General features: G+C 39.9%; 1 protein-coding gene and 1 non-coding gene across 3 annotated transcripts in view; one reads left to right on the top strand and one right to left on the bottom strand.

Moving 5' to 3' along the window:
* The window catches only part of ADAMTSL3 (ADAMTS like 3), a 385,342-nt gene that overhangs the window by 203,345 nt on the left and 157,557 nt on the right, over positions 1 to 24,440 (bottom strand). For both annotated transcript variants that reach the window (XM_055277435.2, XM_055277434.2), the window contains exons 6-7: positions 17,302 to 17,538; positions 1,303 to 1,429 (exon numbers count right to left, since the gene is read on the bottom strand). In XM_055277435.2, the coding sequence (XP_055133410.2) occupies positions 1,303 to 1,429; positions 17,302 to 17,538 (364 nt within the window). The remainder of the gene's footprint in view (positions 1 to 1,302; positions 1,430 to 17,301; positions 17,539 to 24,440) is intronic.
* LOC129483588 (U6 spliceosomal RNA) lies at positions 14,225 to 14,331 on the top strand. Its single transcript, XR_008658111.1, has one exon. It is a non-coding gene; the product is annotated as a U6 spliceosomal RNA (small nuclear RNA).

Genomic DNA, 24,440 nt, shown 5'->3' with positions numbered 1-24,440 from the left:
ACTAAAACACTAACCTAACCATATCACTCCACTGCCTAAATTGCTTTGATGGCTCCACTTAATCTGAAAAATAAAACACAATAATGAAGGCTTTGACTCCAAATGCCATTCTGTCTTATCTTCTATCCTATTCAATGTACAGTCAGGCCAGAACAACATATTAGGAGTTCCTCAAAAAACCCAGGCCCTTCTCCAGTGTCACACCATGAACTTTGTGTTTCCTCTGCCTGAAAAACCCTCCACCCCTCCTGTAATGCTTTCCGCATTTGGGAAAATAAGTAAGATGCCGACTTTACAAGTTACATCAAACTAAATTCAAATGAATAAAAGATTTAAAATCAAATCTTTGGCTGAACTCACCTACATTTATAACTGAATACCACCAACAAGGGGGTATTCAGAAAGAATTATTATAAAGAAAAACAAAACCATAAAAGTACTGCCAGAAAACATACATGAATAATTTTTGTTTCCTTTAAAGGAGCGGTTAACAAACCTAAGGGCCAAAGTCAGCCTTCAGGCTATATTTGTAAATAAAGTTTCACTGGAATGTAGCCGTGCTGATCTATTCACAGGTGTCTGTGTGTGCTTTTACACTGCAACAGCTGTATTGAGTAGTTGAGACTATATGGCCAGCAAAGCCTAAAATATTTACTATCTATCCCTTTACAGAAAAAGTTTACTGATTCCCCAAACTAAAGGATGTTTCAAAGGACAGATATTATTAAAAGGAAAAGACGGAAATTTCCAAATACATAATACTTAGAAACTTAGAAACTCTAATTACACAAAATTGAAAGTCAATTAACAAACTGGAACCATATTTGAAATAGGTATGACAGAAAAAATGTCAGTACTGGTGATCTATTAAAAGCTCTCAACAATGAGGAAAAGATCTACATCCAAATAGGAAAATTGATAAATGGCTTCAATAGCTAACTGAGAAATTAAAAAGTATAAATGGTCAATAGATACATGACAATATTTTCTACCTTGTTAGCAGTCAAAGGAAGACAAATAAATTATTATTTCACGATTTACCTGAAAAACTGGCAAATATATATTTTTTAAAACAGTAATACCCTGCATTGGCAAAGGCTCAAAGAAACAGGTCCTCTTCGAAGATATAATGGGAACAAAAGTTTGATACATACTTTTTGGAAGAAATTTCACTTTTAGAAAATTGGTACAAAAGCTACTTCCAACTAAAAAAGCTTAACATTCAGAAAATGTTATTCTAGCAATAAACGGTCTAAAATACATCTTGTATGATGGTAATAACGTATTGGGTTTAAAACCTACTTTTTTCAGGAGAAACGTGTGACTTCGATTGTCCCCGTACAAGCCTGCAGGTGGAGCCGTCGCCGGCACAGACTCCACAGTTATCCTCCTTGGCATTGCTTCCCAGTTGCCGATCGCAGCCCACTGCCTGCCAACAGAAGCATGGCGGTCAGTGGTGCCCAAAGCCAGGGGAGGGGGAGCTCCCTTCATTTCAGGAAGCTTAGTTGTGATGTAATCCTCAAATTTACAGTTTGGCTCTCTTTTATGATTACATAATTTTATAAATCTAAATAATATAATGTCTTACAGGATAGTATCATTTATATGATTCTAATGCAAGGCTGAAAATATTAATATTAAGATTTGAAGCTGTCCCTCCATACCCCTCTCTTTTCTATTTATATTTTTATTCAGATTTCTGTCTTTTTTTTTTTTTTCGAGACAAGATCTCACTCTGTTGCCCAGGTTGGAGTGCAATAGTGGGATTGTGGCTCACTGCAGCCTCAACCTCCTGGGCTCAAGTGATCCTCCCACCTCAGCCTCCCAAGTAGCTGGGATCACTTGAGCCTGGGAGGTTGAGTCACAGGCCTGTGCCCCAACACCCAGCTTTTTAAAATTTGATGTAAAGACAGGGACTCCCTATGTTGCCCAGGCTGGTCTTGAATTCCTGGGCTCAAGTGATCCTCCTGCCTTGGCCTTCCAAAGTGCTGGGATTACAGACATGTACCACACTGCCCAGTGCAGGTATTTTTATGTATATAAAATAAACAGAACATTCCAGATGTTTCCTCTCTCCCCAGCCCTACACTTGTCCTATTCTCTCATTTCCTCCCCAAAACAACCACTGTCCTAAATTTGATGTATAACCTTCTGGTTCATAGTTTTACTTTAAATATCTTTTTTTTCTGTTTTTACTTCTATCTCTAAATATCTATATCCCTATATCAATATCTGTCTATAGTCTTTATCTATATCTTTACATCCCCTTGTCTTTATCATTAGCTGTACCTATGCCTATGTATCTCCACCTCTGTCATTATATCTATATATTTATAAACAATTTTTTAATATAAAAAAGAATTAAAAGGAGAGATGTCTCATATAAAATATGTGTTTATACTGCTATCCTTCCTTCTCTTGTCATTTTTCATGTGTACATATGTGTGTGTATTTGCTAGATTATAAGCTTCCTTATCTGAGAAAAAAGGTCATGTCTTATATTTCTTTTTTATTTCTTAAGCATATATTTTACATAATGTGTAAACGACAATAATATCAACTGATTTGATGGTTTATCTCTTCCTTCCTTCCCATATTCATCTAACTTTATTTATAAACCTGGTGTTTAAGTTCAGGGACTTTGGAGGAAGAAAACACCCACATATAAACCTGGATCCACTCACCACCCTTTTGAGCTGCAGGATGTTGAAAAATTCAAACTCTCAGAGACTCGTTTTCCTCAACAGTATAATAGAGATAATAATACCAATATATACTTCACATAGGGCCTAGTGATGATTCAGTGAGAAAATATATGTAAAATTCTTAGTATAATGATTCAAACACTATAAAGGATTCAATAAAAGACGGCCAATGTTATTATTTCTCTCTGTTTTTCATCTTATTTTGACTCCTGGGTAGCCCTCATGCTTCAGCTTGGAGAGTTGTTGAATCAGACTCTATATCCAAGCTGTTGAAGGAGAAATGAAACTAGAGGAAGTTGAGACAATTATTTATACACTATTCTTTCCAACATTTTGGTGTTGAAGGGAAAGAGAAAGATCAAGTGAAAATTTCAGGGAGAGGTAGTAAGTTTCAAGGAAGTTTAGAGAATAGCTTATGATTAGAGATATTTTCAAATTCACAAAGAGCTATCATGAGGAAAGGGTCTACTTTTGTTCTGTGTATTTCCAAATGTTGAAAGCTACAGGTTTAAGCATAATTTGGTTCAATATGAGAAAGTTTGGAAAGTCAGAGTTATCTAAGTATTCAATCATAGTCTAGGAGATCTCTTGGTGGAAAAATTGTAGGAGGGATTAAATTATTGGATGAGTAGCTTAATCCAATGACTTTTGAGATCCTTTAATCCTAATTATATGATTTTATAAAGATAGTAATACAATATTAATAATTGCTGATTTTTATTGAATGCTTAGCATGTACCTGGCATTATGCCATGAATATTGTACACATTATTTCATTTAATCTTCAGAGCAATTTTATGATGTAGGTGATACCTTTAACTCTATTTTATAAATAAGGAATCTAAACATTACTGAGTAAATGATTTGCCAATATTACACCGCTAGTATATAGTGTTGGTAATGGTTTTAAAACCCAAGTTATCTGACTCAGAATCTTAACACTACATTACAACTTCCTCTACCTTAAGTATCGGCAGATAGAAAACAACAACAAAAGCCCAGTTACGCAGGCCATTAAATTAATATTTACAAGTACATGTGGAACAACTTAAGAGTGATTGATTTTGGAAACACACTTGCATGGTCGAGATTCAATCAATGAGTAACTTGTGTTCATGCAACGTTCTCCAAGGGGAGTAATACCACTATTAAATTATAGAAACACTGCTCCTGGGCCAAACTCTGTCCTCACACATTCATGTCCCTGAGCACTCTGCATTTCATGAGAATGAGAATCACTCTCTATCTGGTCATCCAGTAAGGGCGTGGGCTTAGGAGCTAGGAGGGGCTTGTTTTGAAGAGTGTTTAAGGCCTTGCAAGATCTCGGGCAATTGAATACCTCCCTGAGCACTGATAGTTGCTTCATAATTTTTTTTAAGTCACAATTCATCCAAATGTTATAGCAAAATAAAGCATGTGAAAACATCACAGAAAAATATTTGAAAAATCTTGCCTTGTGATTCATAAGGAACAAGCCAGAAATGCCTTTGAAATTGAGGGGCTACTGAATTTTGGCTTTCATATCCCATCATAATCAACAGTAAGCAACTTTTTTTTTTTTTTGAGACAGAGTCTAGCTCTGTCTCCCAGGCTGGAGTGCAGTGGCGCAATCTCAGCTCATTGCAAGCTCTGCCTCCTGGGTTCACACCATTTTCCTGCCTCAGCCTCCTGAGTAGCTGGGACTACAGGTGCCCGCCACCACGCCCAGCTAATTTTTCGTATTTTTAGTAGAGACAGGGTTTCACTGTGTTAGCCAGGATGGTCTTGATCTCCTGACCTCGTGATCTGCCCGCCTTGGCCTCCCAAAGTGCCAGGATTACAAGCGTGAGCCACCACGCCCGGCCCAACAATAAGCAACTTCTAAAAAATTGCCTGAAGTGTTTCCAACTTCTATGACATCATCTGAAGTCATGATCTCTAATTATAGTGATTTATTAACTACTAATTGACAGATATATCAATAAAATTTATTAACATCTATTAAATAACAATTTCTATACTGCCAGACACTACAGAGTATAAATTAATAACATAAGATTCTTACCTTATGGTGTAGTTAATGAGACAAGTTACACAAGATAGTGGATAACATAAACAAATATTTAAAATATATGAGTAGTGCTTTTTGGAATAAATATTCATCTATAAATCATCACTTCAGCTAAAAATTATTTCACTGTTCCTGCATATGATTTCCTAATCAGCTAAAAGATGATAATACTTAAATAAGTGGCACTAGTTCAAATGAAGCAAAATATGAATTTTTCAGAGCAGTCAAATTTAATCATTCAAGAACAAAACAATTTTTTTAAAATCAACTATTTGAAATCTCTGCAAATTGGAATCTAACTTGGGGGTAAAAATCTGACATTTCTGCCTTAAAAATCAGAGTATATGGAGCTGTGGTAGTTGGTCGGGATACTCAAAAACATTTTGCTTCTTTCAGCCCACAGAAGGCCTGCGCTTCTCCACCCCCTTTGAAGTTAGGTGTGGTCATTAACTAACTTTGGCCAATGAAATATAAGTCTAAGTGATTGATCTGTGTCACTTCTATAAGAAGATTTAAGGGTCAGTGTCTGAGTCTCATGTTCCCCTTGCACTATTCCAGTTATTATGTAAAAATGTGTCCAGATAAAGCCTACCTCAGCTTGAGTCTCCAAGACGTTCTAAGAGCTGAGGTTCCTGTCAACCACTTTTGGGCAAGTGGCATCAGCAAGAAGTAACCTTTAATTGTTTTAAGCTACTGAGCATTGGAGGTTGTTGGTTACTGTAGGAAAACCCAGCCTATACTATACAGGACTATAATTGAACCATTAATGGATAAAGCACGGTTATTAACAGGAAGACGATTTTTAAAATTGGAAGTTTCACATTAAAATCCAGTTTTCCAGCTTCTTTTGACAAAAACAAAAACAAAACAAAACTTCCGACATGTTTATACATAGTTGCTCCCTTCACAATAAGCATGTATCCTCCAGTTCACCACTACAGTCACCAGCCAATGTGACTACATCTGGGCAGTTTTTCTCTGGGGCAGTATGTAGACATTTGAGTTTTAATCCCTGTACTGAGCCATCTAAACATGAATCATCTGTTGAACTGACTGTTCTTTACCAAATTATATCTCATTTTCAGTTACAAACTTCAGCTATACTTGTACCAATACAAAAAGTATCATCAGTATAGCCCAATAATTAAGAAATTGGATTCTGGAATTAGGTTGCCTGGGTTCAAATTCCAGCTCTACCACTTCCTAGCTATGTGCAACAGACTGAATGTGTCTGCACCCAAAATTCATATGCAGAGACATAACCCTCAAGTTGATGGTATTAGGAGGAGAAACATTTGGGGGTGATTAGGTCATTAGGGTGGAGCCCTCACGAATAGGACTAGTACCCTTAGAAAAGATACCCTGGATACCTCCCTCATCCCTTCTGCCATGTGAGGACACAGCCTCTATGAACCAGGAGGCAGGAAGCAGACCCTCACCAGACACTGAATCTGCCAGCACTTTGATTTTGGACTTCCCAGCCTCTAGAACTGTAAAAAATAAATTTCTGTTGTTAATATGCCACTCAATCTATGGTAGCTAGTGACAGCTGCCCAAACTGACTAAGATACTGTACAGCTTGGGCAATTTACTTAGCCTCTTCAATTTCCAGTTTCCTTATCAACAAAGTGGGGAATAAATACTGTACCTACTTGATAGGATTATGATGAGCTAACAGTAAAGGGCTTCCACAATGCCTGATACCTGGGCTAAGCACCCAGTGTTAGTTGCTATTATTTTTATTTTTATTCTAAATTTTAAGTGGTTTCTTCATCTGCACAGCTATCAGGGAATTCAGTAAACATGAATGACAAATCAAACGTGGCCTGCAGAGCTGGTAACAACCAGGTCGTGCCTCTAATAAAAATCAGACCTCCAAAGCAGAAGCAAATTTCATTCAGTGAGCACCACTGTCTCAGGCTGTCTGCTGTGCTCAGGTTAATGGAAAGTTGTTCCCAAGAGCATTGTGACATGTTCATTTAAATGAGAAAACTATACAGACATTTACAAGACTTATGTGTAGTCTATGCCAAGTAGTCATTATGGCTCACATCAGTGATCCTGGGGCAAGCAGAAAGAATCACCAGGAAGCAGGAAGTAGGCCCTCACCAGACACTGAATCTGCCTAACTGATGCCCATGGCCACGTGGCATAAGAACGGAAATTTATGTGAACATTAACCTGTTGAAGGAAAGATACTGAATTCTACCAAGAAGTGTCTAAGTCACTTCTGAGGAAGAACATATTATTATTTAATTCAAATCGCCTAGCCAAAAGAGCATCCAGCTTTCAGCAACCAGGGTATCACTCCTCATCACCCAAAGAACTGGCTTACTCATTAGAATCACAAAAACGTGATTAGAAGCACTCATTTAAAATGCACTAATTCATAGTGAAACCACCTTTATCCTGCAAGCCCCTTTAAACCCTGGAAACTCCTGGAGCCAACTAAGCAACTGGACTTAGACCATTAATAAGAACAGGGGGTGGTGAGTAGTGAGCAGAAGGGTAAACGTGGGAAGGGGAGCTCATGTTGACTGCAGGCCTCTTGTGTGTCAGCTATTGTGCTGGCCACTTAGAATGTTGGTTTGTGGAAGAATGAATTTAAAACAGGACCTACAAGGAGGATAATATCTCCTTTTTACCTGATGAAAAGGCCAAGCTTCAAAGATGGTAAGGGACTTGCCAAGTGGTCTTCAGTTAATTAGTTGCAGAAATCGAATCTGGATGCAGTTCTCTCTAAATCTGAAGTCTACAGAGTCCTGATCACAGCTATCCATCACAGGAAGTCACCAAGCAGGTCCATGACTTTGACCCAAAGGCAAAGTGACCTTAGCTTCACACACCAACTGTGCCAAAGGCAATGGTTTTCTACTCCCTCTAGTTGCATAGGCACTGTTCTCTAACCATATTTTGTCATCTCCATTTTCCTCAGAGCATCTTCAAATTTCTCATTCCTCCTCAAAATCCTACCCCTTCATTCTGATTAGATGCCTTTGCTTTATATTTCACTCAATTGAAGCCATCAAACAATATCTCACCTTCCTGTCCATTCCCATACCAAACTCATCAGTGGCCCATATTTCCCCCTTCCTACCTGCCTCAAGAGAAAAGGTGTCCCTCCTCCTTGTCCATGAGCAATCTTTCTCCTTTTTTCTGTTATCAGCTCCTTTGAAGAGCCCAGGAACTTCACTGCATTCGTTGTATATTTCTACCTCTCAGTCAATACTCTATTCACCCACCTGCCTGGCAACATATATCCTTGCTCATTCATTGATTTACCATGAAGTTATTGAAGCTTAAGTTAAGAGTGGTTAAGAGTCAACCACTCTCTCCTTTTCCCTCTGTCTTGCCCACCTGCTGTTCCCAGTCTGGGCTCCCACAAATGCTTAGAGTTGCGGGGAATTGAAGTATTTGAGGTGAGGAGGGGAAGCTGGGCTGCAACTGGGAAGGATTTCTACATAAGAATCTACCATAAATTAGCCAGTGGTCCCAGCTACTCAAGAGGTTGAGATGGGAGGATCACTTGAGCCCAGGAGGTCAAGGCTGCAATGAGCCATGATAGCACCACTGCACTCCAGCCTGGGTGAGAGAGACTTTGTCTCAAAAATTAATAAATAAAGAGGGCCCTTCTAATTATATACACTTCAGGCACCCTAAAAACTGCATCTGCTCCAGTGCTTTTCCAAGTATCTCTGATCTTGAAGACATTCTTCCTGGACCTGACATCCCCTCTGGCTGTAGTTGAATCTTTCCCTCTATTCTTCTGATTCATACTTTTTGAAAGGTGGGTTTATGCTCATCATCCCTACTCATTTCAGCCTATTCATTCCTTACCATGTGCAGTGGGTTGAATTGTGCACTCCCCCCAAAAAAAGACATGGCACCCAGATCCTGTGAATGTGACCACATGTGGAAAAATATCTTTGCAAATGTAATTAAAAATGTAGAGATGAAATAATATGAAGGTGTCCTTATGAAAGGAGGGGAAAACATAGAGATAGATAAGAGGAGGTAAGGTGCAGATGAAGGCAGAGATTAGAGTGATGCTTCCACAAGCAAGGAACACCAAAAATTATTGGCACAAAAATCTGTCCCCTTTGTTTCTGCCTATCAACTCTTTTGATTAGCCCAAACTTTACTTCATTAGTTGCATATTTCTACGTCTAAATCAATACTCCACCCACCCACCCACTTGGCAACATATATTCTTGTTCATTCGTGGATTTACCAGAAAGTTAATGAAGCTTAAGTTTTAAAGTCACCCACCCTCCTCTTTTCCCTCCATCCTGCCCACCTGCTGCTCCCAGTCTGGGCTCCTGCAAATGGGCTCTTTCTAAAGACAAGCCCAAATTCCAGCACCAGAAGCTGGAAGAGAGGCAAGGAATGGATTCTCCCTCAGAGCCTCCAGCCAAGAACCAACCCTGCTGATACCCTGATTTTAAACTTCTGGCCTCTAGAAGTGTGAGAGAATAAACTTCTGTTGTTTTAAGCCACCAAATTTGTGGTAATTTGTCACAGCTGCCTCAGGAAACTAATGCATCCTGCATCCCCTGCCAGCGCCTAGTCCAACACCAGCATTGAGGCTGTGCCAGGTGTTGCCAGTGATCTTTAGTCAAAATGAAGTGGGTGGATTTCAGTTCTTACTGCTCTTGACTTCTCTGAAGTATGTGCCACTGCTAACCTGCCTTCTTAAATGCTCACCCACTCTTATCTTCTGTTTTTCATGGTCTCGCTACTATATAGAAAGCTATTCTGTTCAGTCCCCATCAGGGGCACCTCTCCCTGTGCTTGTTCCTTCAATTATGGGCACCAGGACTCTATACTTAAGAGTACAACCTGTCCTTCTTACTCAGTCCCCAATGACATTAGATCATTAGATTTAACCACGTGACAGCCCCAGATCTATATTTCTAGTCTAGATTTCTCTCCTAAGCTCTAAATTCATATATCAACTTAGATATTCACAGGCACACCCAACTCATCACCTTTGCCCCATGCCCCTGGTTCTCACCCAACATTTTGTCTTGATGAATGGTCTCATTATCTGTCTACTTAGTCATGATATCAGAAATCTAAATATCATTCTCTCACTCCCCACATACAACCAAATATTCAGCCGTAAAAGATCTGTGTCCCCTCCACCCCAAATCAACAGAATATACATGCTTCTCAGCACCATATCGCACTTATTCCAAAACTGACCACATAGTTGGAAGTAAAGCACTCCTCAGCAAATGTAAAAGAATAGAAATTATAACAAACTGTCTCTCAGACCACAGTGCAATCAAACTAGAACTCAAGATTAAGAAACTCACTCAAAACCGCTCAACTACATGGAAACTGAACAACCTGCTCCTGAATGACTACTGGGTACATGATGAAATGCAGGCAGAAATAAAGATGTTCTTTGAAACCAATAAGAACAAAGACACAACATACCAGAATCTCTGGGACACATTTAAAGCAGTGTGTAGAGGGAAATTTATAGCACTAAATGCCCACAAGAAAAAGCAGGAAAGATCTAAAATTGACACCCCAACATCACAATTAAAAGAACTAGAGAAGCAAGAGCAAACACATTCAAAAGCTAGCAGAAGGCAAGAAATAACTAAGATCAGAGCAGAACTGAAGGAGAGAGAGACACAAAAAACCCTTCAAAAAATCAATGAATCCAGGAGCTGGTTTTTTGAAAAGATCAACAAAATTGATAGACTGCTAGCAAGACTAATAAAGAAGAAAAGAGAGAAGAATCAAATAGACGCAATAAAAAATGACAAAGGGGATATCACCACAGATCCCACAGAAATACAAACTACCATCAGAGAATACTATAAACACCTCTACGCAAATAAACTAGAAAATCTAGAAGAAATGGATAAATTCCTGGACACATACACCCTCCCAAGACTAAACCAGAAAAAAGTTGAATCCCTGAATAGACCAATAACAGGCTCTGAAACTGAGGCAATAATTAATAGTCTACCAACTAAAAAAAGTCCAGGACCAGACGGATTCACAGCTGAATTCTACCAGAGGTACAAGGAGGAGCTGGTATCATTCCTTCTGAAACTATTCCAATCAACAGAAAAAGAGGGAATCCTCCCTAATTCATTTTATGAGGCCAGCATCATCCTGATACCAAAGCCGGGCAGAGACACAACCAAAAAAGAGAATTTTAGACCAATATCCCTGATGAACATTGATGCAAAAATCCTCAATAAAATACTGGCTAACCGAATCCAGGAGCACATCAAAAAGCTTATCCACCATGATCAAGTGGGCTTTATCCCTGGGATGCAAGGCTGGTTCAACATATGCAAAACAATAAACGTAATCCAGCATATAAACAGAACCAAAGACAAAAACCACACGATTATCTCAATAGACGCAGAAAAGGCCTTTGACAAAATTCAACAACCCTTCATGCTAAAAACTCTCAATAGATTAGGTATTGATGAAACGTATCTCAAAATAATAAGAGCTATCTATGACAAACCCACAGCCAATATCATACTGAATGGGCAAAAACTGGAAGCATTCCCTTTGAAAACTGGCACAAGACAGGGATGCCCTCTCTCACCACTCCTATTCAACATAGTGTTGGAAGTTCTGGCCAGGGCAATCAGGCAGGAGAAAGAAATAAAGGGTATTCAATTAGGAGAAGAGGAAGTCAAATTGTCCCTGTTTGCAGATGACGTGATTGTATATTTAGAAAACCCCATCGTCTCAGCCCAAAATCTCCTTAAGCCGATAAGCAACTTCAGCAAAGTCTCAGGATACAAAATCAATGTGCAAAAATCACAAACATTCTTATACACCAATAACAGACTAACAGAGAGCCAAATCATGAGTGAACTCCCATTCACAATTGCTTCAAAGAGAATAAAATACCTAGGAATACAACTTACAAGGGAGGTGAAGGACCTCTTCAAGAAGAACTACAAACTACTGCTCAATGAAATAAAAGAGGACACAACAAATGGAAGAACATTCCATGCTCATGGGTAGGAAGAATCAATATCATGAAAATGGCCATACTGCCCAAGGTAATTTATAGATTCAATGCCATCCCCATCAAGCTACCAATGACTTTCTTCACAGAATTGGAAAAACTACTTTAAAGTTCATGTGGAACCAAAAAAGAGCCTGCATTGCCAAGACAATCCTAACCCAAAAGAACAAAGCTGGAGGCATCACGCTACCTGACTTCGAACTATACTACAAGGCTACAGTAACCAAAGCAGCATGGTACTGGTACCAAAACACAGATATAGACCAATGGAACAGAACAGAGCCCTCAGAAATAACGCTGCATATCTACAACCATCTGATTTTTGACAAACCTGACAAAAACAAGAAATGGGGAAAGGATTCCCTATTTAATAAATGGTGCTGGGAAAACTGGCTAGCCATATGTAGAAAGCTGAAACTGGATCCCTTCCTTACACCTTATACAAAAATTAATTCAAGATGGATTAAAGACTTAAATGTTAGACCTAAAACCATAAAAACCCTAGAAGAAAACCTAGGCAATACCATTCAGGACATAGGCATGGGTAAGGACTTCATGTCTAAAACACCAAAAGCAATGGCAACAAAAGCCAAAATTGACAAACGGGATTTAATTAAACTAAAGAGCTTCTGCACAGCAAAAGAAACTACCATCAGAGTCAACAGGCAACCTACAAAATGGGAGAAAATTTTTGCAACCTACTCATCTGACAAAGGGCTAATATCCAGAATCTACAATGAACTCAAATAAATTTACAAGAAAAAAACAAACAACCCCATCAAAAAGTGGGCGAAGGATATGAACAGACACTTCTCAAAAGAAGACATTTATGCAGCCAAAAAACACATGCAAAAATGCTCATCATCACTGGCCATCAGAGAAATGCAAATCAAAACCACAGTGAGATACCATCTCACACCAGTTAGAATGGCCATCATTCAAAAGTCAGGAAACAACAGGTGCTGGAGAGGACGTGGAGAAATAGGAACACTTTTACACTGTTGGTGGGACTGTAAACTAGTTCAACCATTGTGGAAGTCAGTGTGGCGATTCCTCAAGGATCTAGAACTAGAAATACCATTTGACCCAGCCATCCCATTACTGGGTATATACCCAAAGGATTATAAATCATGCTGCTATAAAGACACATGCACACGTATATTTACTGCCACACTATTCACAATAGCAAAGACTTGGAACCAACCCAAATGTCCAACAATGATAGACTGGATTAAGAAAATGTGGCACATATACACCATGGAATACTATGCAGCCATAAAAAAGCATGAGTTCATGTCCTTTGTAGGGACATGGATGAAGCTGGAAACCATCATTCTCAGCAAAGTATTGCAAGGACAAAAAACCAAACACTGCATGTTCTCACTCATAGGTGGGAATTGAACAGTGAGAACACATGGACACAGGAAGGGGAACATCACACACCGGGGCCTGTTGTGGGGTTGGGGGAGGGGGGAGGGATAGCATTAGGAGATATACCTAATGTAAATGACAAGTTAATGGGTGCAGCATGCCAACACGGCGCATGTATACGTATGTAACAAACCTGCATGTTGTGCACATGTAGCCTCATCTCCTAGCACTATTCCATGGGTATTCTCACCTCAACTCTACAGAATGCACTCCTGGACCCTTAAACACATCTGCACTCGCTGTTATATTCCTGTCTCTTCTGCTTGTCATTCTCTTCCTCACCTTGGTTTATCTAAGTTTTACTCAACTTTTCAAAACCTCAGTGTCCAAACATTACCTTATCCAGAGAGCACTCCATAAGGCCAGACTAAATTTCTTTTATTTATTTATATTTTTATTTTTTAGAAACAGGGTCTCGCCCTATCATAGGCTGGAGTACAGTGGTACAATCATAGTTCAGTGCAGCCTCAACCACCTGGACTCAAGTGACTCTCTTGCCTCAGGTTCCTGAGTAGCAAGTAGCTAGGACCATAGGCTTGCACCAACACACCCAGCTAATTTTTAAAAAGTTTTTATAGAAACGAGGTTTCCCCATGTTGCCCAGGCTGGTCTCGAACTGCTAGGCTTAAGGAATCCTCCTGTCTTGGCCTCCCAAAGTGTTGTGATTATAGGCAGAAGCTTTTAATAACAATTGCTTTTAATAACAATTCATTTTAATTATAAAAGCAATGCATGATCATTGTCAGGAACTTGGAAAACAAAAGCATAATCCCACTGAGAAGGATTACTATTATCATTTGGTCAAAGAGCCCAAAACTTAACTGATGGCAATAAAGGGGAACAATAGACGGTTTATAAAATGGAAGAATTACATGGTAAGCTTTGACTTTTTGTCGAAAGTCTACTTTTGGTTGCCGTAAGTAGAAGGCAACCAAAGTGTCCTTCAGTAGGTGAATGGATAAATAAACTGTGGTACATCCAGACAACGGAATATTATTCAGTGTCAAAAGGAAATGAGCTATTGTGCTCGCTTTGGCAGCACATATACTAAAATTGGAATGATACAGAGATGATTAGCACGGCTCCTGTGCCAAGATGACAAGCAAATTTGTGAAACATTCCATTAATTTAATTTTTTATCTTACATTTTTTAAATTAAAAAAAAAAGGAAATGAGCTATCAAGCCATGAAAAGACACTGAGGAAACTTAAATGTATAATATATTACTACATGAAAGAAGCCAATCTGAAAAGGCTACATACTATATGATTCCAACTCTATGACATTCCAGAAAAGGCAAAACTATGGAGACAGTAAAAAGATCCACGGTTCCCAGGGGTTAGCGAGGAGAGAGGGATGAAAGAGCAAAGCATAGAGGATTTTTAGGTCAGTGAAACTACTCTGCATTATACTATAATAGTGGATACATGTCATTATACATTTGTCCAAACTCATAGAATTTACAACACCAAGAGTGAGCCCTAATGTAAACTATGAACTTTGGGTGATTATGATGTGTCAATGTAGGTTCATCGACTGTAATAACTGTATCACTTTAGTGGGGAATGTTGATAGTAGGGGAGGCTGTGCATTTAAGGAAGCCAGGCGGGGGGGGGGGGTCCTATGGGAAAATTCCACCTTCCACTAAATTTTACTGTGAATCTAAAATTGCTCTAAAAAATGGAGTCAGGCCAGGTATGGTGGCTCATGCCTGTAATGCCAGTATTTTGGGAGGCTCAAGGCCAGCCTGAGCAACATAGCGAGACCCCCATCTCTACAAAAATCAAACAAAAAACTGGCTGAGCATGATGGCACATGCCTGCAGTCCCAGCTATGTGGGAGGCTGAGGCAGGAGGATCGCTTGAGCCCAGGAAGATGAGTCTGCAATGAGGCATGATCATGTTGCTGTATTCCAGCCTGGGTGACAGATGAGACCCTGTCTTAAAAAAAAAAAAAAAAGAAGAAGAAAGAAGAAGAATGAAAGGAAGAAAGAAGAAGAAGGAGGAGGAGAAGGAGAAGAAGGAGGAGGAGGATGAGGAGAAGGAGAAGGGGAAGGGGAAGGGGAAGGGGAAGAGGAAGAGGAGGAAGAAGAAGAGGAAGAAGAGGAAGAAGAAGAGGAAGAAGAGGAAGAAGAGGAAGAAGAGGAAGAAGAGGAAGAAGAGGAAGAAGAGGAAGAAGAGGAAGAAGAAGAGGAAGAAGAAGAAGAAGAAGAAGAAGAAGAAGAAGAAGAAGAAGAAGAAGAAGAAGAAGAAGAAGAAGAAGAAGAAGAAGAAGAAGAAGAAGAAGAAGAAGAAGAAGAAGAAGAAGAAGAAGAAGAAGAAGAAGAAGAAGAAGAAGAAGAAGAAGAAAGAAATTGAGCCTGTTTTAAAAGGGCAGGGAGGTGGATAGTGTAGGAAGAGCCTAAAGGAGACAGACAAGAATCTTCAATTTCATCACTAATGCAAGGACAAGCCATTGAAGGGCTTTGGGGAATGCAAGAATGACAAGCTCTGAATTACCTTTTAACACAATCACTTTGGCTGCTGTATGAAGAACAGACTGGAGGGAATCATGGTGGGAGCTGGGAGAACAGAACAGAAAGCTGTTAATGCAGTTTAGATTAGCTAATAAGGAAATAAGGACTTAGGCTACAAGAAAGGCAGTAAAGATGGAAAGACATGCTACATTAAAAGTAATCGTTGGAGGGAAAATTGACAGGATGTGGCAATGGATCAAATGTGTGGGTTGAAAGAAAAGCAAGAATGATGTCAAAGTTTTGGGATAAGCAACTAGAAGCCATTTTCTAGATAAAGGGATGAACAAAGTTGAAGCTAGTTTGAAACGCAGGACGAAGCACTTTAAGTCTGAAGCTCCTGGTAGTGCCCCACACTTAGTAGATGGTCAGGTTGCTTGTCTGCTGTTGTTACTACTGTTTTTGTTATGAGCAGAATAGGGTAGGTGAAATACTAGACACATTCATTATTTTTTAAAAATGTTTTTCAGAAGTCAAAAGAATAGATACAGAATCCTATAATTTCCCTGCCATCCCTGTCTCACAACCTGTCATAGTGTCTTTTTAACTTTTTTTTTTCTTTTTGAGACAGTCTCGCTCTGTCACCCAGGCTGGAGTGCAGTGGCGTGATCTTGGCTCACTGCAACCTCCATCTCCTGGGTTCAAGTGATTCTCCTGTCTCAGCCTCCCTAGTAGCTGGAATTAAAGGCACACACCATCACACCCAGCTAATTTTTGTATTTTTAGTGGAGATGGGGTTTCACCATGTTGCCAGGCTGGTCTTGATCTCCTGACCTCAAGTGATCCACCCACCTCGGCCTCCCAAAGTGCTGGGATTACAGGGTGAGCCACCATACCCGGCCTAAAGTGTCTTGAATCCTTACACTCATTAAAAGCCACTGGGGTTTACGTCTCAGTCACATTTGTCACAGATCTGCAGAGACAACTCTGAAAAATCTGCTGGAATGCATTCATGTTAGTTTTCAGTAAATAAATCATTGTGCCCAAAGATCCAGAACAATGAATTAATTTTAATAAGAAAGCTTAATTTAATAAGAGACTCTACAGTATTACTCTTCCAAAACAGTGGTTCTCAAAGTGTATTCCTCAGACCCGCAGCTTCAGTATCTCCAGGGAACTTGTCAGAAATGCAAATCTTTGGGCCCCATCCCTTTTACCTACTGAATCAGAAACTCCGGGGGATGAGCCCAACACTCTGTTATCACAAGCCCTCCAGGTGACTCTGATGCTTGTTCAAGTTAGAGAATCACTAATCTATGGCTGGGCGCGGTGGCTCATGCCTGTAATCCCAGCACTTTGAGAGGCTGAGGCAGGCGAATCACCTGAGGTCAGGAGTTTGAGATCGGCCTGGCCAACATGATGAAACCTCATCTGTACTAAAAATACAAAATTGGGATACAAATACAATTTGTATTTGTATTTGGTGTACAAAAATACAAAACTGGGATTATAGGTGTAAGCCACCGTACCTGGCCAATAGCAATATTTTCATCTGCATGAACAAAAATACAGAAGAAAAGGGTTCTGTTTATTGACAGTAGGCGTGGCACATCCCCAAATCAGGGACTTGGGAGGCAAGTGTGCTTACCTGACAGATGCCACTGATACACATGTCCAAGGAGTCCGTGTTGCAACGAGTTCCATCCAGTACCTTAGGTGCCAGCTCCACCACCAAATTTTGTCCTCGTGCATGACACTTGAGTGCACACAGGGCAGCAGGATCATTATATCGTGGAAGCCATTCATAATAACGCCCCTGATACTGGACATCATTGTAGGCTGAACACTGCTGGGCTCTGAAATCTTCTGCATCTGGAGGGCAGTCCTGGGGGCAAAGGGAAAAGGCCACATGCATATCACCCAGTGAGAGAAGCCAACAGAAGATGAAATAAGTTCACCAGAATCTCAGGAGACCACACCCCACTTGCCTCTCTCTGGGAGTCATCTAATTCCCTCTTTTTTTTTTTTTTGATTCAAAGTTGAATGTATGCTATGAAATTCTACAGAGATCACTGCAATAATTATTTATCCAGGAGATTATCTCATTATTCTGATCACTCACCCACCCAGGTAGTTTTTTCCAGATAATTAGAGCTTACAAGACTTAGATACCAAACTTTGCCCTATTTTAACCATCTTAAATATAAACTTTCAAATGCATTATCTAATCTCCTTCCTTTTAAAACAAGGGAAACCAAATGCTTTTAATTTTTCCAGGTGATTCAAGGATTCAAGGTCTTCATCAAAATTTAATTGTTATCCATGCCTTCAGGAGCCATTTCAATGTGAAGGATTATTGGCCCAAAACTGCTGTGCTCTGTGAGCACTTGGGGTTCTTTGTCATTGTTTTTTTTGTTTGTTTGTTTTTGTTTTTTTGGTTTTTTTTGAGACGAGTGTCGCTCTGTCGCCAGGCTGGAGTGCAGTGGCTCGGCTCACTGCAACCTCCGCCGCCCGGGTTCAAGCGATTCTCCTGCCTCAGCCCCCCTGAGTAGCTGGGACTACAAGCCCACACCACCACGCCCAGCTGATTTTTGTGTTTTTAGTAGAGACGGGGTTTCACCACGTTGGCCAGGATGGTCTGGCTCTCCGACCTCATGATCCACCTGTGTCGGCCTCCCAAAGTGCTGGGATTAAAGGCATGAGCCACAGTGCCCAGCCTGTCATTGTTGTTTTTAATTCATCTGTCTTTCCTCCCCTGTCAGGCTCCCTCCCATATCTTCACTGGTACCAAGCACCTGCCTTCAACTGGCTGTAGGATGGATGGCAGAAAACAGCTTGTTCAAATTCTGTCTACAACAAAAGCAAATAAATTCTAAGTAAATGCCTTCAGTTGCTCTCATAATAAAAAGTGTTTGTACAAATATTGATGACTCATTGGTCTTTTTACTAAATTACTGATTCTGCCCACCAGATATTTCCAAAGCAAGATACTAGTTGAGAAAAGTATTACTTTACTCATCAAATATCTACTTTTGATATGCAAACTTCATAATTAAAGAAAACAGATACAAAAAAGCAATATAGCCACCAGGCGCGGTGGCTCACGTCTGTAATCCCAGCACTTTGGGTGGCTGAGGCGGGCGGATCACCTGAGGTCAGGAGTTCCAGACCAGCCCGGCCAAAATGGTGAAACCCCGTCTCTGTGAAAAATACAAGAATTAGCTGGGTGTGGTGGCACATGCCTGTAGTCCCAGCTATTCATGAGGCTGAGGCAGGAGAATTGCTTGAACCTAGGAGGTGGAGGCTGCAGTGAGCCAAGATTGTGCCACTGCACTCCAGCCTGAGTGACAGAGCGAGACTCTGTCGCAAAACACACACACACACACACACACACACCATAAAGTATTTTTTTTTGTATTATGAAGGTAATAAATATTCATTCTAAAAACTTTGGAAAATAGTTTCTACTCAACAAAAGAATAAATAACATAGATCTTTTGTATCTAAATCTTCACGCAAATCTTGATTATTTACCAAGGACTTCTTTCTGGAAATAAAATTTCTGAGTCCAAGGTTATGCACATTTTATAGACTATTCAAAATTGCCCTCCATTATAATTTTCTAGTTTTTTTTCCAATCAGAAGTATAAAATATAACTTCATTGTTTTCGTTTGCATTTTATTTTTGAAATAGAGTCTTGCTTTGTCACCTAGGCTGGACCTCCGAGGTTCAAGTAATTCTCCTGTCTCAGCCTCTCAAGTAGCTGGGATTATAGGTGCCCACCACCATGCCCAGCTAATTTTTTTTGTATTTTTAATAGAGGTGAGGTTTCACCATGTTGGCCAGGCTGGTCTCAAACTCCTGACCTCAAGTGATTCACCCACCTCAGCCTCCCAAAGTGTTGGGATTACAGGTATGAGCCACTGTGCCCAGCTTGCATTTTCTTTTTATTGTTTAATATATTTTCATGTATATTCGCTTTTTGTATTAATTCTTCAAAAATTTCTTGTTTTATATCCTTTATCCATTGGCATTTTTGTCTTTTTATTATTTTCAGCAGATGAAACTATTAAACTTCATAGTGAAATTATCAACTCTTTGTCACTTCTGTTGGAAATATTTTCCCCATTTCATTTTGTTTTTGGTACTTTGTAAAGTCAAAAAGTTTTATATTTTCATGTAGTCAGCTCTATTAATACTTCCCCTTAAGGTTTCTTTCTTTATTAATGGGGTTAGAAATGCTTTCCCACTCTGCTCTGAGAACAGATAAATACTTAAATGTATTTTCCTAGTTCCTTTATAGATTAGCAGTCATATTTAACTATTTGTTATATTTGGAATTTATTTAGATGAATGGTTTAAGTTAGAAATCTAGCTTTATTTTTTTTCACAAATAGATATTGATAAATTATCAGCCAGGATTTTTAAATACGATTTGCCTCTTTTTGCTACTTGACTTTTGTATTTTATTGTTTACACTTTTGGCCTTTATACTTCCTTAAATCCTTTTTGGAAGTAAATAGGGAATAAATAGAATATAATTAACAAACATTCTTCTGAGATTAGTTGTATTATTTTGCAGTGAAACATTCCAAAATCCTATATTGCATCCACATTTTTGTTGTCTTAGCAAAATTAAACCAGGTTACACTCATAGAAGCAAGTCAAACTGAAGACTAAAACTGGATGACTTTTTCTTTAGTCAGGGTCTTACTCTGTCACCCAGGATGGAGCGCAGTGGCATGATCACAGCTCACTGCAGCCTCGACCTCCAGAGCTCAGGTGATCCTCCCACCTCAGCCTCCCAGGTAGCTGGGACTACAGGCATGCACCACTACACCCAGCTAATTTTTTGTAGAGACAGTTTTGCCATGTTGCCCACTCTGGTCTCAAACTCCTGGGCTCAGGCAATCTGCCTGCCTTGGCCTCCCAAAGTGCTGGGATTACAAGCACGAACCACTGTGCCAGGCCAGATGACTTTTCTCTGTTGAAATGAGGACTGTATTCTCCATCTGGCCATCGGAAGGATCATCAGTTACAAAATTACATCACCTCCTCTTCCTCCAGCCACAGCTAGTTTTCTCTATATCTCACTCTTTGAAACTAACCAAAGGAAAGTGTCTAAGAGAGCAGGATGCAAGCAACTTCTTTGCATTAGGCTCAATGGCAAGCATTCTCTAGGGACTGAATGTGCTGGCTAGCTAACTCTCGACTCCCTTAAATTCCATAAAAAACCAATGAAGTTTCACAAAATTAACAAGTGTTAATTAGCGGAAGACACCTTAGGATGTCAGCCTCAGGGTGGCCAGATTTGTACATGTGACCAGCCCCCTTGGCCCCAGCTGACTATCCAGAGGCAAACATCTGGTCCATACCAGGTCAATCTTTCCCAGAAATTTGGAATTGCAACAGAAGAGCTGGAGCTAAGAGAGCTAAGAACTCATATCAATCTGGGGTTGGACTGGCCATTTGTTTTATAAGATTCATGTTGACGCAAAGCAAGCCAGTTTCCACAGCAAAGAAGAATGAATTCAGTAAGAAAGGAAGAGGAAAGACAGTAAACTATGCATTTAAATAGGAATAAGTAACCTGTGTTCCTCATTTTCTGATTTCTGGCTCCAGGCCCTCAAGGCCTTCTTATGCTTAAATTCCCTTAAAAACCCACATATCCATCCAGTGAATCCCCTTTATCCTGAGCTAATCTAAGTGGACTTCTGTTCTTAGCATATGATGCTATCTGATTAAGGCAGCCTGATATCCGGATCATGCTTTTTAGTTTCCCAGGGGTAATCACTGACATTCTCTTTTTACCACCACCCTTTGAACTAGGTAGGTCAGGATTATTACCCTCACTCTATAAATGGAGAAAACTGTGACCTAGAAAGTTTTTAGCCACTAGTCCAAAGACACACACTGGGATATGACAAAGCCAAGACTGATTCTCAAAGTAACAAGCACTGTATTATAGAATACTGCTTTCAAGTAAATGTGGGGGACACTGACTACTTACATTAAATGCTTTCATTCACTTCACATTCTTTCAGTGTCAACACTAAGCTTGCCTAATCTGGCTCAGCTAGGTCCCATGTCCCAGCTCAAGACAAGCTAGGGATTCTTGTGTCTTAAACAGTCTATTTGACATTTAGGGAGCAAAATGCCAAACATTCTTCTGCTTTCCTTTCCCTGAGAAGCACTTTTTTCATATCAGTTAAGTTGAAGACAACACTTATTTATGAAATATACTTGATGGGCTTTGCTCTAGGTCACATGCTAGGGAGAACACATAAAAATTATAATCCAACACTGTCATTCAATGAGCTTATTATCTTATTGGAGATGCAGCTTCTATATGCATGAAACACACTGAACAAGTGTTATCACTGGTATTTGTAGATTTAAAGTAGGAATGCAATGCAGGACATAGGATAGTTATCCAAGAGTTAAATTGTACAATTGATCAGATGAAGTTAATAAGAATAGATTCCATATCAGCAAGACTTGACTCTAACCTGATAGAAGTAATAAAAAGGAAGTGTCAGGCAGTGCAGGTAGCCAGTCTGGGAAGCTCAGAAAAGAAGAAAGAGGAGGAGAAGGATAGGAGGAAGACAGAAGAGGTGGATGGAGAGGAGGAGAAGGGAAGAGAAAGGAAGAGGAGGCAGCTGCCACAGCTAACAAATGACAAAAGGCACCCATTTCCCAAACCATCTTGAAAACAAGGTCTCCTTCTCCTCCTAAAACCATGGGGATATGTAAAACCTGGGGCCAACTTATGTATAGAAGCCAGGAATGAAAGATTATCTAATAAACTGAGTATTTTTATGCAAGAGAGACAGGCCATTACCTGCGATTATTTATATAATAGGACTGGACCAAGCTTTCATGTGGATCAGACATTTAGGCAATCCTCCTTCCAATCCCCTCTCCCAATAACCAGCAAGTAGGGACTCAGGAGAAATAATATTGTTGCTACAAGCAAATTTTAAAATTTTATTTTAACTTCATATCCAAGTTGTACTATGAGCTAAATTTTGTGATTCTTTCATATAACAAATGACAACATTTCTAGCATAAAAATAAATTGTTGGTAGCCACTGTAAGCTAGAGTTGGCAAATAAGGAATTGTGGAAAAGTGAAATCTCGGATGGATTTAAAGGATGGTGTGATGTAAACAGGACAAGATTCAGGAAACGACATAACAAAAGAGAAACAGCAGAAATAAATTCGTTATCTATAAGGAGCAGTGTGCAGCCTTGTCCAGAAAGGGTGAAAGTTGGGAGTTTAAATAAGAGATAAATCTTACCTGAAGATAAGAAGGTCCTTGAATGCAAGTGAGGAGATTTAAAAGCAATAAGGATCCAAGGAGGGACTAAAATGTAAAAGATGGCATTTTAGGAACAGTATAATTGCAAGATGGCCTGGAGGTCTGGAGACAGACATGAGAGGGGGTGACTCTTACCCAGAGTAGGAGTAATGACAAGGAAAAGAAAAGAACACCTTCAAGAGAAACACTGAATGGAAAATTGTCAGATTCTCGCCATTCATAGGATCCATGGTATGAGGGATCCTTCAATGGTCACATCAAATGTCCCTTCTGTAAGGTCAAGAAGGAGCCCTGGGAGCCCTCTGCAAGTACACCAGGCCTCCCTCTGTGCTCATATAAAAATGTGTTCATGTTACAAAAACATCCTTACCAAATTATGATATACTTATCTTAAAATTATTTTCCCTTTGCCTCTTCCAGCATTGCCTTTAATCCTATAAACCCTGGTATAAAAACATGACTCATCAGTGAATTCAGGTATTAGACCTCCCTGCTGACATGCATGACTTCTCTTAGGAATTCTCCATTTGCTCCAAAATACCCCTGATAAGGATAATTCTTTATCTAGGGCTCAGGGGCCAGTCTCTGGCTATAAGGATATATGCTAAGTGCTGATCAGCGGGTTATGTCTGAAGACAGCAGTCACCTAGGAGCCATGGCACTGTACCCAGGCATGTTCTGTTCCATAATCTTTCAGGCCCAAAGCCCAAATCCCCATCTCCCCTGACAGAGTGAACCCGAGGAGAGCCATTGAACCAAAGTCTGAATTCTCAGGGAGGGTGGCGTGGTCCTCGTGGCCTGGATATGCCTTCCGCTCCTGCCATGTGAGGCATAAATTTCTTCATCTTCATCTATGTGCTGTGAATGCATGTCCCTGTTACAACTAGACTTCATAACAAAAGAACATTTGATCTTTTCCTGAGTGCCTGAATTTTTTTTTCTTTAGTGTCTTCTGCTGAGGTGGGCAGAATTCTGAAATGCAGAGTCTGTCCTCGTTAAGTCAGATCCTCCCCTATGCTAGGGATCCACCCCAGGCTGCTGGAGTAGTAGAAAACCAATAGCCATGGAGGATTTCCTTTCTCTGACTCCCTTCAGTTGCGTCTCTTTCAGTTAATTCCCTGCTCTTCCCTGATCTCTGGCCCTTGCCAACTAAGATTATTTAGAAGGTCTGACCTACTGTTCCAGAGTAAGATTTTCTACAATGGTATCTGGAAGTATAATGTCCCTCCAATACCACAGAAATTCTTGTGCTCATGTGTTGCTAAAAGCTACCATGCTTTAGCTACTGCTGTCTGCAGCATCATTTTATTAACCGACAAAGGTTACAGCCTTTCCATACTCTTGTAGAGTGTAGTAGAGTGGTTAGGAGTGCATTCACCGAAACCTGACTATCTGAGGTTAAATTCAGTTCTGTGAACTTGGGCAGGTTACTTAAATCTCCTCTGTAAATGTGGAAATAAAAATA

This window comes from Symphalangus syndactylus, chromosome 5, assembly GCF_028878055.3.
Source record: "Symphalangus syndactylus isolate Jambi chromosome 5, NHGRI_mSymSyn1-v2.1_pri, whole genome shotgun sequence".
Taxonomy (NCBI): Eukaryota; Metazoa; Chordata; class Mammalia; order Primates; family Hylobatidae; genus Symphalangus; species Symphalangus syndactylus.
Note: the sequence above shows the minus strand (reverse complement) of the source record. Positions and strands in the feature narration are given on the sequence as shown.